At 35.8% G+C, this 16,321-nt stretch overlaps 1 protein-coding gene across 3 annotated transcripts; it reads left to right on the top strand.

Moving 5' to 3' along the window:
• The first annotated feature begins 3,439 nt into the window (after positions 1-3,439).
• Positions 3,440-14,190, top strand: LOC109827743 (metal tolerance protein C1). Of its 3 annotated transcripts, XM_020394762.1 has the most exons (13): positions 3,446-3,479; positions 4,362-4,431; positions 5,935-6,023; positions 6,164-6,172; positions 6,356-6,513; positions 7,052-7,167; positions 7,672-7,768; positions 8,174-8,258; positions 9,928-9,990; positions 12,466-12,571; positions 12,903-13,045; positions 13,406-13,497; positions 13,594-14,190. In XM_020394762.1, exons 3-13 carry the CDS (start codon positions 5,979-5,981, stop codon positions 13,751-13,753), a joined length of 1,074 nt encoding a protein of 357 aa, XP_020250351.1. In that variant the 5' UTR covers positions 3,446-3,479; positions 4,362-4,431; positions 5,935-5,978; the 3' UTR covers positions 13,754-14,190. The 3 variants fall into 3 exon arrangements, with proteins under 3 accessions (XP_020250350.1, XP_020250351.1, XP_020250349.1); XM_020394761.1 differs by lacking the exon at positions 6,164-6,172 and having other exon boundaries at positions 3,440-3,479; positions 4,362-4,446; positions 5,935-6,029; positions 6,353-6,513; XM_020394760.1 differs by lacking the exon at positions 6,164-6,172 and having other exon boundaries at positions 5,935-6,029; positions 6,353-6,513.
• The last annotated feature ends 2,131 nt before the right edge of the window (positions 14,191-16,321 follow it).

The following is a 16,321-nucleotide window of genomic DNA, read 5'->3' as shown; positions in this document are numbered from 1 at the left end:
CATCTTAAAGCACACAGTTTACTAATTAGATGGGATTGTCAATACCCTCTAATTAATAAATCATAGTTCAAAATAGCCCTGGTTGGCAACCGCGGCTATTTAGATCTTAATTCAATAATAGTCGTGGTTGCTAGCTAACACCGTACCATTATGAACTAAATTATCTTCAATAATTAGGCAGGGGTTAGCAACCCTTGCTAATTGGGGAACATTGTTTTTTTTTAAATCGACTCAGTTTTTAGTCAAGGGTGTCGAGATATCTAAATCTGGATTGATTTTTTTTCTAGATAAATTTAAAAATAGTCGATTATAATGAATAAATATTGAAATGGGTCTATTTTGAAAATTTATCCATCCAGATATATTATCCATCACAGATTTTAAATTATTTCGTCGTTCCACATTAATGAATTTGAGCAATTTTGATGATCGATCTTAGATTTTGTTCGTAAGAAATGTCAAATATATCAATAGGCATTCGTTTAAGAAAATTGGTAAGTTTATTATTTATTTATTTTGTCTTATTACATATATATTTTTCAATCTTTTTTCTTCTCATTTCATCTATTTTGGATACGTGTATCTTTGCTTATTTATAGCTTTACTTGTAGATACGGGCACATGATATAATGGTAATAGTTACACATTGAATCCTCATCCGATCTAGGACAATTTTTAATTTTTGACTTTTTTTTAAATTTATTGAACATTTTGGCCTACTTTGTACTTGTTTATCATTTCTGACCCGATTTCCGCTACGTAGCAGAAAATTGGTCGAACATGATAAATAAGAGCAAATATCTTCACGCCTCGTTTGGTACGCGGGAATGAAGTCAAGTAAGAATGGAAAGAATATAGGAATGGAATGGAATAGATATGGAAATGGAATGCGCATTCTCATGCTCATGTCTCGGAGCGTTTAGAGAATGAAACAGGAATGACAATCTTATTCTTATTCCCATGTTTGGTATCATTTATTTACAAGTGAGAATCAAATTTAGTTTTCTAATAATGCCCTTACAAAAACACAAAATTTTAAAAACATAAAAATATTTTAAAAATGACTAAATAATTCATTTTTTTAGAAAAATAAGTTTTATAGAAATGATATTTTCTCTTATAGAAATAATTTTTCAGTTGATAGTTATATTTTGGTAAACCGCCTCAGCAACAATTTCAGACTTTTGGCTTACTAATTGAAGAATAATTTTCATAGAAATTATTTTTGATTATAAATAATTATAATTCAACATTTCTAACTTCTAATGCTACATGCTTGTTACTTGTACGAACAGCTAATGCTATTAGCATCACTGTCCACAAACGTATACAATAGACTGAATTTCATATGCATGCTATATGATTTATGACTGAATTCCATGTGCATGCATGAAGAGAGAGATCGCAAGAAAACACTAAATTTTGAAGGATTGGAAAAACATGTTAACTTTTAGTCTGTATATAAAATTTCTATGAAATTTCAAATGCACCTTTAACTTTCAAAAAAAATGATTAGGAATTGAAAAAATTGTTAACTTAGAAAGTTTGAATAAATAGAAAACATGTTAGCCTCTAATCAAAATATAAAGTTCCAATCTCATCAATTAAGCAAATTATTTCTTGTTGTGAGTATTTTGAAAGAATTACTAAAAAGATTAGACATATATGCTTTAATAACTTCAAATCATATATCCAAAGATAAAATATTTGTTAATCTAATTGCCAACAGATTACGCAACCAAGTTGCCAAAAGATAAAAAATTATTGTAAAGATTAGGTAAAGACTAGCCATACATACATATATTAAAAATAATAATGGTTACCTAACCGAGTCGCGTTGAGCGAAGATGAGATTTTTTCTATTGTAGACGTGATCGAACTAGGGCAAAGTCGAACAAAGAATAGTATTTTAATATTTTACATCTATTCATATATTTGTACGAGCAGTTAATGATAATATTTTTATATAATTTTTTTTTCATATGAGAATTTATATTTATTCGTATCTATTAAGGAGGGTATAATTGGAAATTATTTGATTATTTTATTCTCACTTAAGTGGGAATATCAATTCCTTGTTAAATGGTTGGGAATGACAATTTCCACATAAAGTGAGAATTGATAAGAAGTAGGAATAACAATTCTAGCGTCTAAAAATACATCGTGTTTGGTACGCATGAATAAAGAGTTGAAATTGCATTCAATTCCTACTCATTCCCACGTACCAAACAAGACGTCACGGAATTGAGAATCCCGTGTAGTTTAGTAGAAAATTAAATTATACGGGATTCTCAATCCTGCGTAGTTTAGAACTAGACGAAACTTCACAGGATTGTGAATCCCGTGAATTTTATAATGAATGAACTACAGGAGATTGACAATCCTATGTAGTTGACTACATGATTAGCTCATTGCCATATAAGTTATATGTTGTTGAAAGGGCATGGCTTTGAATCCCAGCAATGTGAATTATTTTTTTTTACCGATATAGAATTTCAAGCTCAAATCTAGTGTGATTACAATAGCTGGCCAAGTGGTTAACCACAAGAAAGATAAATTTCAATTATTCAGTGGTTTTGAGTTTGAATCTCATGATAGCCAATATAAACTTTTTTCCCCCTAAACATTAAAATATTACATGGCTGGGATTCAAACTCATGCCCTTTTAACAAAATATAATTTATATGACGATATGCTAATCATGTAGCCAACTACATAGGATTATCAATCTTATATAGTTTATTTATTATAAACTTCACAGGATTCACAATCCTGTGCAGTTAGCCTAGTTTTAAACTAGGCGAGATTGAGAAATCCCGTGTAATTTAATTTTCTACTAAACTACACAGGATTCTTAATCTCGTGTAGTTTTTTTTACTTATTTGTCAATTTCGACCTAATTTCTACCCGGCGGTTAAAACTAGGTCGAAAATAATAAATAAGTGCAACGTATTTGATAATTAAGTTCTAAAAATGGTCAAAAATGAAAATTTGCCCTCCGATCTATTTTGAAGCTCTACACCGCACAAGGGCTGGAGCACGTGACGGCACGTGCAAGCTATGACTTGTTGGGCACGAAGTAAATGGGCTTCAGCAATCGCGTACTAGATTCTCCTTGAATAGGAGGCCCAACAGAATCAGGTTCTTCCTCGAGATATAATAACAGAAGAAAAGAAAAATGAAAAGGAAAGAAAAATCACTGTGATCTTTTTCTTTCTTTCGCTCAATTTCAATGGGATTTCGATTCCCAAATCTCGCCAAAGCCCTCAAAACTTACCGTACTTTGAATTCAAATTTCACCCGTCGTCATCATCGATGCCGCCAATTCGTCCTCCTCTCGTCGATCGGCGATCGCCAGAGCCACTCGAGAATCGCCAGGCGATGGCACGTGGGCCACTCTCACCACGACCACGGTCACGTGACCGGCGGCGAAGGCGTGCGCCATCATCGCCGACGCCGCCCATTCCCTCTCCGACATTGTAAGCGCCTCATCGCGATTCCTTGAATTTTGAAATTAGTGCCTCAAATCATTGAAATTGCTATGAGGTCCCTATTTATTATAACTTGTTCCAAACTAATCCCTCCAGTCAAGAGGGGCATATCGACCATATAAGAGTTGTGGGAGCTAATAGCACTTTCAACGATTTGAGGGACTAATTTCAAAATATTAAAGATTTAAGGGACTAATAAAGAAAAAGCCCAGCAGTTTTTATTGTAGATGATTCAGAATAAAAAACTCTACAATATTAAAAAAAACCCCGGATACTTTAGGACACTTATAACTTGGCCGCCACTTCATTAGTATGTACAACACACATGTATATTGTATGTATTTTGGTCCTTGTGCAGTACTTCAGATGTATGAACCATTTCTCACCGTAAAATATGAACGAATGAAGTATGTTGTGATCTCTGTTGACAAAAGCTAATCATTTTGTAGACTATTAACATTATATTAGGTGCTTCCATGTTTGAATAATACCATGCTCATGCATATATTTATGACTCAAATATAAATGTCCTTGGAAGAAATATGCATATATAGCCACGATCCCTGTTTTTTAATATTGTAGAGTTTACAGTACGGCACCCATGTCCTTATTGGATATGACACATATTTCTGTCTACTAATCATAGCATGTGTGTATACATATTGTAAATAAATGCTTGTATGTGTGCATATGTGCGTGTGTGCACATGTGCGTGTCTTTCCCATGCCCACTAATATTTTAACTATTTGCATCCCATAGTTTTCTGTTTAAACTTGATTTGTCATAGGGAAGGGATGGACAGTGCTCTTACTACATGCTACCTTAACTTGAAAATTGTCATTTATGTATTGTCAAACTACTGCTTTGCAGGTCCTTAGTGGCGTGGCCTGGCTGTCATTTAGAGTTGGGAAGGCTCCAAAGGACAAAGAACACCCTTATGGTCACTCTTGATTCTGTACTTAGATTCTACTCAATTTGTTCCATAACAATAAACTAGTTGGCTTTTCTTTTAGTATTTTGTGACAGAACTAGTAATTCCGCAACACTATATGCACTATTGTTCAGTTAGTGGTCAATCTTGTTTAACCTATATGCACTGTTTGTTAGAACATAGATGAAGTTTCTGCTTATCACTGAGATATATAACCATTCATATAGTTGGTTCTGCTGAAAAATCTATCAACATCATGTAAAATATCAGGAGTGATAAGTACATTCCTTTTTTTCCTTCATTATAAAGGCTTTGTCTTTATAGTTAATCTGAAATGGGAATTAGCTGTTAGTTTGTTATAGATTATGGTGTACCAACTCCAGTATATAGGCAAAATTTTTAACTGAAATCTATTAAATATGTGCAAATTATGATTTGTAACAGAGAAACTTTTAGCTGGAATTTTGATAAGTGTCAGATGGGATCCAAATAAAAAAAGAGAGGATATGACTCCCATCATCATCATCATCAATGCATATTTGTTGCTTGTGTTAGTGCTAGTATCATTTCTCATCGGTATTGTTGAACTTGATTGCTGTGTTTCCTGTTGGTTTGGAATGATCCAAAAAATAAAGAGCTGATGAGAATTGCGAGTGGGTTTTGGGTTCGAAGTTTTTATGTACTAAAACCCAAATACAAGTATATAAATCACTTTGTGCTTGATACTTGACGTAGTATGCATCATCTTGTGAAACCGGTCCATATATTTTGTAGGAGGGTTTCTAGACACGACTTGGTAGAGAGTGGTAATGGACCTTCTATTGAGTTGTGATCATATCCAGTGTCTGAAGGACATACTAATGACATTGAAGATCTCAATAGATGCTAATACTGTTGTCAAGAAAAAGCTACCTGCTGTTTCTTATTCCACTGTTTAGAGGCACTTTTCACACATTTTGCTGTCCTTGGTTCCTACATTTGAAGCTGAAGGCCATTGGCTTCCTTATTGTTGCCTCTACTGTTTTAGTTTGATCGCAAGTTCAAGATCCACAATGACCCCAGTCTTGTGGTCTTGGGTTGAGCACATATCCGAGCTCTGAAAAACTTCCAAGTCTATTGGTTTTCAGGTTGAATGCCTCTGGAGTTTGTAATGGCAACCTTGACGGGTTGTTTTATGTTGCAGTGCTGACCCTCCCAAGGAAAAGATCAAGTTGTCTCATAATTGGGGAAGTCTCCCTTTTTTGGGTTTGTGGTGTAGTGTATTCACCTCTGTCTCTGTTTTCAGATTCTAGACCTTTCATTTTAAGGCTAAGTACGTCAAGTGTCTTGTGTTTCTTAAGAACCACTATCTAAAATATCTAATCTAAACTGGAATCAAATATCTTATTTGAAAATATTTCCTTCAATCCTGAATAAATAGGACTCTTCCCATAAGGAGAATTTTTTTACTCTCTCCAAGCTCTAAAGTTGTCCTGCATCGCACTTATGATCCTCTTGCATTATTTTTTCCAGGACATGGTAAGTTTGAGACACTAGGCACTCTTGGGATTTCTTGTATGCTTTTGACTACTGCAGGTGGCATTGCCTGGCATGCTGTCAATGTTCTACACTCTTGGGATTTCTTGTATGCTTTTGACTACTGCAGGTGGCATTGCCTGGCATGCTGTCAATGTTCTACAGGTATTTACTTACTTGTATGCTTTTGACTACTGCAGGTGGCATTGCCTGGCATGCTGTCAATGTTCTACAGGTATTTACTTATTTGTGTTTTGCCTATTTCCTTTCTCCAGATGCAGTTATCAATTTCTCTATTTTATAACCTTTGTTTTTATTTTTTTTAATTGTTAATGGAACTAATTATCTGGAGGTATTAATGAATTACAGTTCCCGTTGAAAATTCATTACTCATATAAGTTCTGCTTTTTTGGTTCAGGGAATTATAACGGCAGAACCAGAAATTATTAGCCACATACTAGAACATAGCTATAGTGATCACCATAGTCATGGTGGTGGCCATCATCACGGTATCGACTTAGAGCACCCTGTCCTAGCCTTGAGCATGACAACTGTCTCCATCGCTGTTAAGGAAGGGTATGGCAGACATGTTTTTTTTTCTGTTCTTTTATCTCTTTATTCCATGTTAAGAAGGAACAATTAGAAGAACTGCAACTAAGTTTAAAATCTATAATGTCTGACCCGAGCACATTATAAAATATATAATGTTTAGCCTAGAGAGTTCTGAGGGTTTGCTGTGTATAGAATTTGAATGTTCAGTCCATCGGTGTATGAGTTTCAATAGCCTGACCAATAAGTTATGTTTTTCTATGTTTTGTGTGAGCCCTCAGTCATTGTTTTTTCAACATGGGGTTCATTGCCAACCGAGAGGGTTCATGCAAGGTTGACTTCTAATTATTAATCTTTCCATCTAGTGTTCATTAGAATGATTAGTTTTATCTTTTCAGACATGGTTAGAAGTTAACATCACTCTTTATTTCACAGTGGGCATTACACGTTTTCATTAAAGATGCAGGTTGTGGATACTGAATGAATTAGTCTAGTCCTGTAGAATTGCAAAAGCTATAGCTGTTACGCTTAACCGGAAAAAAAACACTGTTTGTTATGGTTATAGGCTTTTTTGGATCACAAGAAAGGCCGGTGAAAAGGAAGGAAGTGAGCTGATGACAGCTAATGCATGGCATCACCGTTCAGATGCTGTGTCATCGGTAGTTGCTCTTATTGGGGTTGGTGAGAACCAATACCTTATGTCCATTATTTTTCTCTGACCAAGTTTCGATCAAACTTGACGTAATTTGTGCTAACAATTTAATTCCACATTTTATCTGGTTTCATCCATTATTGGTTCACTGAATATAAAGGCACAGCTAGTCACTTGATGAAAATTAAGGCACAATATGGCAATATTTTATTTTTGCAGCTCACCTCCTCTGCCCTTCCACAAGCTTGATGAGTGTTTCCAATCTTATGCTACAACAAATCTACAACTCAATTAGGAACACACTTGTTATTATATGTTCTTAACCATTAAAAAAGAATTGATTTTGGCAAAGAAGTTTTAAGTTTGTTTTAACTAGACATATGATTTACAGGCCCATACCTGTAATTTGATCTTTTTGCAGACATGTGAATCATTATGGGAATCGAGTAATGTGCATTGGTTGCTCGTCATTTTCGATAACTTAATTTATGGATGTAGATAGTAACTACATTTGGGGTGTAATTTGATTGCAGGAGGTACCATGCTTGGAATGCCATTTTTAGATCCTGTTGCTGGAATTCTTGTATCAGGCATGATTCTGAAAGCTGGAATTGAAACTGGTTACCGGAGGTACCGACCTTTTCCTCGACTAGCATTCTAATTGTCAAATATAGTTAATTGGAAGAATTGCTTTTTGAATGATTTCTTTGTGTAACAATGGACATAACACATTTGCACTTCGTTTTGCTGAAAGATGTGTATTTGTTGCAGCTAAACATATTGGAATTTCTAAAACTTCCTCTTTTTAACTGACACTTGGTCTTGCAAATCCTAATTGAAGAAAACTGCATGCTCACGTTGTCTAACTCTTCTATTTCACATTCATTTTATGACACAATTGGTGGCTGGCAAATGAACATTAACTAGCATACATGCAGTTTTCGTTTGATTAATTAGGTTCAAGTTATTTTGCTGCTTTATATAGTTTTGTCCCTAATCATCTAATATGATTTCTCACTTCAATATAATGTACAGTGTCATGGAACTAGTTGATGCTGGTGTCCCCTTACCTACCTTAGCACCAATCAAACAGACTATAACTCAAGTTGAAGGCGTGAAGGTATATCTTAACTCCTATCAAGAACTTGGTTGCCCATTGTCTCTTAAAATCATACCTCTATTACATGCATTACTAGTTTTTGTTTGTGAATTTACCTTTTTGATAATATGATATTGCCTGTAATTCCTTTTTGCTTAAGCAAATTATTGTCGAATCAATGACTGGTTAGTTTCTTTGAGACTTAATTATATGTGTTTCTATAATGATGGTGTATTGCAATACTGCTAATGACTGGTTAGTGGTTGCCTATGGTTATTAGCAATCCCAGAGCTCATCATACATCACACATTTGTTACTACTGTACATCTGGAAAGGTAATAAATATCTGCCCAAAATTCACAAAGGACAATGATTCCTCCCTCCCTCCCTCCGCGCATAAAATCTACTATAAAATTAAAATGGTTTAAAAAATGAAGTAATATATTAAATGACAAGGAATCAACTAATAGTTAACTGAATAAAAGGAGAAAACTTTCAGCACTAATTAGTTTTCTGGCTTAATAAAAAAACAAAATCTTCATATTTCAAAGTAAAGAATTAGCATAAATGTAGAGTATCATTGACCAGAACCAGATGGTTTGAAGATATTTTTCATAATAATCCTTCTTTGAGAGGTAAATTACAAATGAATCAGTGACTCCATATACAGATAAAATATTTATTTTCTTTTAAACTAACTAGAAATATGCTTTGGTCTCCCTCTCTTTGTAACTTCATATTCAGATAAACATATTTTACCCAAGAAAGGAGTGAAATGCCTATGCCCTCCGTGTGTTGTGAATGATATGCACTCTGTTACTGGCCTCCACCTGCCTTTTGGCATTACTGCTGGATCTTCTGGTCTTTCTCTCGAACCCCGCCTTGCAAGCTGTGTCCTGCCTCCAACCAATATCACCATCACTATTTTAGAAGTCTAATCATTCATGTTGGCATATGAATTTTCTGGCTCCATTCCCATAGATAAAAAAATTTCTACTATTCAATTGAAACTAAAAGCTGGCTTGGTAAAGAAGCAATGCATTTTTTTCCTGATAGTATACATTTGACATGGTGACGGCGTACAAGCGAGCAATTACACTAAATACAAGACATCTTTCTGTCTTGTATTAATTCACTGATATCTGGTTTGGTAATGTATTAGCACACTAAGCACAGAACTGGAGGATTTTGTTGATGCCAGAAATAAAGGGTATCTAGGTCAGTAAAAATGCTATCTTGTATAACCTTGGGAAGTAAATATAGTGTAGATTGCAAGAGGATGAGGTTGATTTTATTTAGACTTTTGGCATTTTTACATTGCAAGTGGAATCTATATTAGTTTAGGTATAGTTTTTTGCTCTTGCTGGTATATTTACTCTGTAGTTAGTCTTTGGTTACATCACATTTAAGAGATGGATCAGTAGGGATTTGAGGTGATTTATCTTTATCTCTATGTGCCCCGATGGTGAATCCTGTGGTTTAAGAGCATATAATGTGCATATCATCTTATTGCCAATTGCCAAGTCATGAAGAATATCTGTTCTCTTTTTTTTCTTTCTACTTTTTACATCTTTACCACTACTAGGAACCTAAATGTCCATATGAATTTGATTATTATTTGTTTATTTACAGGTTTATTTGTAAATACAGTTTATTTTGGGGTTAAAACTGTTATGAAATGTTGATGCAGGGATGCCACCGCTTGAGAGGAAGAAAAGCAGGATCCTTCTTGTATCTTGATGTACACATTGAGGTGTTGACATCTTATGATATTTTTTGTTTGCTTGGTTATTGAATTTCGGCTAAATTGCACAAAATACCATCAAATTTCCCGTATTGGCAATTAAATACCACAAGACATTTTGGTTAAAAAACACCATAAAGTTTCCAAAATTTGCACCTTACTATCATCAATCATGCAAACGTGGAAAATTTTCACCCAAATGTTTTCTCCGAGACACTTACATACTAATTTTAGAGCTTTTTAACTATAAATATTTGTTAAAATTTTCATTAGAAATATCCCTACTCTATTTTAAATAGAATTAAGATAAATTTGAAAAAGAAATTTGATTGATTTAATAGCAAATTTAACAAATATTATTGGTTATAACCTCTAAAATTAGCATGCGAGTATCGTATAAAAACATTCGGGTGAAAATTTTCACGTTTGCATGATTGATGGTAGTAATGTGCAAATTTTAGAAACTTTATGGGATTTTATTTTACCAAAATGCAACTTGTGGTATTTAATTGTCCAAACTGGAAACGTGATGGTTTTTTTTGTGCAATTTAGGCTAAATTTCCCTGCTTTTTGTCTCAGAATATTCTACCATCATTAATTCTTGCTGCTGCATTACTATTGCTATCAACAACATGACCACCATTGTTGCCTTTTCTCATTAAAATGGAGATTGCGTGTGGGTCACAATTCAAAGTACCACAAACTGAATGGACATACCTCTGCTGGTAACTGCAGCTACTCCTATTAGAATGTTGTCTTTCAAACATCTGTAGGATACATAACTTTATTAACATAAATTCACTGACTATTGGCCTGACATCAACTCTAAATGAGTCAACACTGAATTTTTGATCATAAATCACAACGTGTATTCATGAATGGAGTGGTATTCATGAAGAAAAATCTAATGGTTGTAAGATCAATGGCGTAGGATAGTAATTCAGGGACAAGACTGGAGAAAAATCGATGTCCATGAGATTAATGGCAAGGCATAGAAATCCTTGTATATCAAGGGAGAAAAACTTAGTGGCAACGAGATCGAATGGTGAGGAATAGGAATCGTTATACATCAAAGGAGAAACTGTTAGGGGTCATGGCGAGGCCATGAAGAAGGGCTCGTTGTGAAGAAAATATGCATGACTGATGTTGATTCTGTGAAAAGGGAACTTCGTAATAAGAAAAGACACCGGTCAGAGCCGAAATTCTGGACATGATGACAATGGATTTTGAAGAGAAGAACTCGATGGAAGAGGTGAGAGAGCAAGATGGTGTTTCCTGGGATGTCAAAGGCGAGGCGCCAGATCTGATTGATGATGAGCGAAGATGAAAACAGAAGCGTGAAGATGTCGAAGCCGCCAAAGGGCAGTGCGGAGATAAACCGAACCCTCTTGGCTGCCCCGAGACCCAGGACGAAAGAGATGTTCCCTAGGGCTGAAGACCTTGCTTTGATACCATGTTAAGTTAGAAGAGAAAATACTTCTATTTATATATGATAGGAGATTAATGGAAAGTCTCAATACTAACTAGGAAATAAAGAGAGGTATATGCCCTACCAAATGTAGATAGCCACATTACCAATTATATGAGATATGAAATAATGACATTATACCCTACTAAATTTAATAGATTTCCTACTACATTCAACACCTACATTTTCACCATGCAGATTCCCTGAAAGGAGAGAGATAAGAGCATCTCCAACAGCTTCCTCATTTCTCACTTTTGGAGAATTTAGTTAGGTTTTTGGCCCAACAGATTCCCCATCTCATTCCCCAAAATAAGGATGAAGGAGAAAAAATGGGGAAGCTTCCCCAAATCTGCAGCATTCTCCAAATTTTTGGAGGAAAAAATTGATTCTTCAAAATGGGGAAGCTGTTGGAGTTGGTGTAAAAATTAGTTGGAGAATATGACTTTTGCTTCCCCATTTTGGAGAAAATTTTGAAGAAGCTGTTGGAGATGCTCTAATAGTCAGATGTTTGTTGAAAACATTTGTTAAAGGGAACCATACTAATTTTTGACAGAAATGTAGCCAAGTAAAATGGTATTCCGGAGCTTCAAAGCAGTTATATATTAGTTATTAATAGGCGACTATATAAGAACTGAAGATAAGTAGATGATTTTTGTGCACATCTTCCTATGGCTGCAAAATTTAATATTTGAGCTTTAAAAATCACCAAGAAAATAGGAAGGTTTTTTTTTCATTACTTTCCAAAAGTAGAAATATTCTAATATGTATAACTAGTGTGCTGGTTTTTGCTTTCTTGATCCCAAAGCTTCTCCTGTAAAGTAATGCTTGTGGATTTTCATGTTTAATAGTTCATTTTGGCTGATATGAGTAATATACTTTCTCTTCTCACTTACAACCAAGTGCATGCTACGTTGAAAGAAGAAAATGTGTTGTGTGAAAAAAGAGCAAGGATGACAAAATACACAACAATTTCTCCCCCTTATCTGGAGAGACTGATTTTTACAATGCTATTGCAGGTAGATCCTTTTCTGAGTGTTAGCGCTGCTCATGACATCGGTGAGAATGTTCGTCGCCAAGTACAAAAGTCGCACAAACAAGTTGCAGAGGTTTTTATACACATTGGTAGGTCATAGTGTCTTTTACCCTTGTTAGACATTTTAGTGGCAGTATGATAATGAAATGAAGATGATACGTAGAATTGTTCCATTACCCAGCATTTTGCGGCATTCATTTTTAGAGAGACCACCATAAATCATGCAAACTAATAATGAACCACATGAAGTAATATTATATCAAATAATTCAACATGAATCCCTATTCTTTTCGTTTTCTTTTTTTGTTAGAGTTAAGGAAATGTTCGACAAGGAAATATTCGACTCTTTGCTATGTTTTTCCTTCCCTTTTGTTTTTCTTCTACTTGAAGTTGCTCGTAACTAAATGTTTTTCCATATAGATCCTTCATTTTTGTGTAGCTCTTCTATAGTGGACCAAAGACAGACTTTAAAGGGCGTTGAAAGCCAAAACTCGGATAAGTTCTGCAAGGAACGAGATGCTGAAGCCATTGTCTCGGGTGTTATTTCATCACTGTTTGCCGAGGTAGTTAATTTCTGTTTACCTGTTTTGTAAAGAGTTTTTTCTTTTATTCAATTGTCAATTCATAAGAAGCATGGTCAAAATAGAAAGTTTCCAGTATTTGGCTAACACAAATCATTTTTGCAATTTACTTAAAAAAACCATCATGATACATAATGAGAGTTTCAGGTAGCCATATAACTTAAAATTTACCCAATTCATAGACATGGACTGTATTTTGTAGCTATATGGAGAACTATATCCTGCATCGATACACATATTGGCAAAATTTAAAAACTCGACGACTTGTTTTGTGCTCATAAGATAATTGTATAGCTTTTATGTGCACCTTAAATTCATAATTTTGACCGGAACATATTTCAGAAAATGACAGTTAAGCATATAACACGGCATTTGCTGCAAGGAAAGATCTTACTCGAGGTTCAAGTGTCAATGCCATTGGAAATGTCAATTAGGTAACGTATCCATCCTCATCCGTTGGTTTCACTTTATTGTGATTTATTGGATGAAAGTTCTGTGATGTATTTTCATATGTGATTCTTCATTAAAAGGGACGCCATGGATGTAACAAAAGAAGCAGAGAAGGAGATACTGAATGCTGCTCCGTGCATAAGCCAAGTGAGCATTCAGCTGAGTTTAGGGAATCCAGTGCCACAGTTTTACTCATCTACAATAGGTGGCAACAAAGAAAACCAGGGCTCCCAAAGTTAAATACTATTGAAGACAAAAACGATCAAAATAAGTTCTTGACGAGAAACTGAGAGAGTATTGCATGGACCCTGGTCTGTAGCATGACATTAAATGTGTACCCAATTGATATAAACTCTTGGTTTAGTGCACAAATCGCGAAGTTGTATGATCTAAAGGTTGATATCATTTGGATGCACATTTAATGTCATGGACCAGATGTACTGGATACTTTCTCATTTTTGACCTTGTGTAAGTTGAGAAATTCTAGGCATCGGCTGAGCTATTCCTTGTAGATGGCGGAGCCAGTGAAATTCTTCTGTCTTGTAGTGCTATGACATGATCTTTGATCTTAACATTGAGCAGAGATATGCTTGTGGTGTAACTGACAAGTTACATGATGATACCAAAAATGTTTGAACTAGGTTGTATTAAATATTAATATAAATTGTTTTGGCTCAGTGTATAACCTTCTGTTATGTCTTCATTGGCACGTAGGAAGTCAAGTGAGAATGTAATGAAATAGCGAATAAAATGCTCCTTCGCAGAAATAGCGAATGAAATGCTCCTTCGCATTCTCATGGTTAATTAGACAATGAAGGGGGAATGACAATTTTTTTACTGTTAGTATGGGTGATTAATAAGCAATAAGACATATTAAGAATCTATTTCAACCTTTCGATTCTCCCTTGTAAAGAAATGGACGTTCTAGCTTCCAAAAATATGCTGCGTTTGGTACGCGTGAATAAAAAGTGAGAATAGATATTCACTTCCCACTTATTCCCGTATGCTAAACGAGACTTTAGTGTTTTCTCATTTGCCCTTCTTATATGATGTATTTTGTCAAATGTTATGGAAAGTGGACCCTGATGGACATATGATGAGTTGCTGTGGCTTCTCTTTTGGTGGGTGCGTGAGTTTCAAATTCATCATATCGTAGGCTTCACTAAAGAAATACGAAACCTTGTTTCTCATTGAACAGATAACTAGCATGTAGGCTTACATATACTTCTTCCACATTAACATATTACAATTACGTGCCTATAAACAGCAAGATATCACGAGTTTAAAAGTTTATACTTGCATCTTTTCTAGCACATAATCTTTATATAATATTGGCAAACTCTAAAGTCTTCTTCCCTTGAAGTCTGTTTGTAAAATAATGCTCGTTATGATCTCCACGTATGTACCAGCGGTAGGTACACCGAACTCTCGTGTTCGTCGACGAGTTCCAGCGTCGGCCGAAGCTCAACAGCGTAGCTCGGAGCATAAAACGTGACCGCTGATAACTTATCCTTCTTTCTATCAGTCACAACACCGTGTTCAACACTCTTATACCGTGTTGGGGATTCGAAACAATCAATCGAACCATTGCCCTTCCGGACCTTGTGTTGAAAGTAGAAAAATAGGAATAATACCACAAATAAAGATCTAACCTTGCAAAAATAGTAAAGGAGACGAACACACAGATTTAACGAGGTTCGGCAACGTGACTACGTCCTCGGGAGTCACACCACACAATCTCTTTATTAATTGAAGAAGAATTACAAGCTCTCAAACTAGGATTTAATCTCCCTGAGATTCTCTCTCTTCTTGCAGTCAAAAAGCTCTCTTTTTTCGTGTTGTTGTAACCCTAAAAACGTTTAAGGTATATATAGACTCCTGAGGAAAACAGAATCTAAAACAGTTTAGGAAACTGCTTGACTGCGTCGCGGTCGACCGCGGCGGTCGACCGTGCCAAACGACAGAAACCCCCAGATTTCCAGAGAGTTGAGCGGTCGACCGCCGCGGTCGCCCGAACCAAAAACCCGATACCAAAATCCTATAGGGTTGGCGCGGTCGATCGCCTTCAGCTTCAGCTCCTCCCAACTCTTGTGCACGTTCGCGGTCGACCGTGGATCTGTCTGCTTGTTTTCTCGTCGTTTTGATTCCAGCTCTTGTCTCGACTTTGGGTATACACCTTAGAGGAACAAACCGTCCATTACTTCAAGCGTATCACCGACATTAACGACCAGAGCATTTTTATGGGCCTTATCGGTACCCAAAGCCCATCTTTGAGAATTTGGAGGCCCCTGGAATTTGTTTTTTTGTTGTCATGTTCTCGAGGCGCTTCCAGCGGAATGTGGGCTTCGGCCCAGTACGGGGTCCGGCCTTGGAGCATGGCGGGTGGTAGCTCATTCCTATTGCTTGACTGGGCTCGCCGAAGACTTCGTCAAAGGTAGTGGGCTGAAGCCCAAGGCTTTGGGCTGTGAGCGGAAGTAGTTTTTTGGGAGGGCGTTCTCATGGTATAGGAGCAAGTCTCCAGCGCTTCACTTCAACAAGTTTAAACAAGTTGAGTGATGAGATTTACGAGGAACTTTTTAAGAGTTAATTTCAGATATACCCTTTGTCTTGCAGAAGTTTAGTCACTTCTGAATACTCAGGCAAAGCTAGCTCTTTGTTATCTACGTATCACGAGGGTGTATGTTCAACACATTGAGTAGTATGTTCGAGCTTATTACCCTGTAGTTTCATTTTAACAAAGAGACCCCTTAAGTAAAATATTTGTACTATTTTACCCTCAGTTGTTCATCCCCATGCTTTTCCCCTGAG

The sequence above is a fragment of the Asparagus officinalis genome, unplaced genomic scaffold (assembly GCF_001876935.1).
Source record: "Asparagus officinalis unplaced genomic scaffold, Aspof.V1 AsparagusV1_Un406, whole genome shotgun sequence".
NCBI lineage: Eukaryota > Viridiplantae > Streptophyta > Magnoliopsida > Asparagales > Asparagaceae > Asparagus > Asparagus officinalis.
Note: the sequence above shows the minus strand (reverse complement) of the source record. Positions and strands in the feature narration are given on the sequence as shown.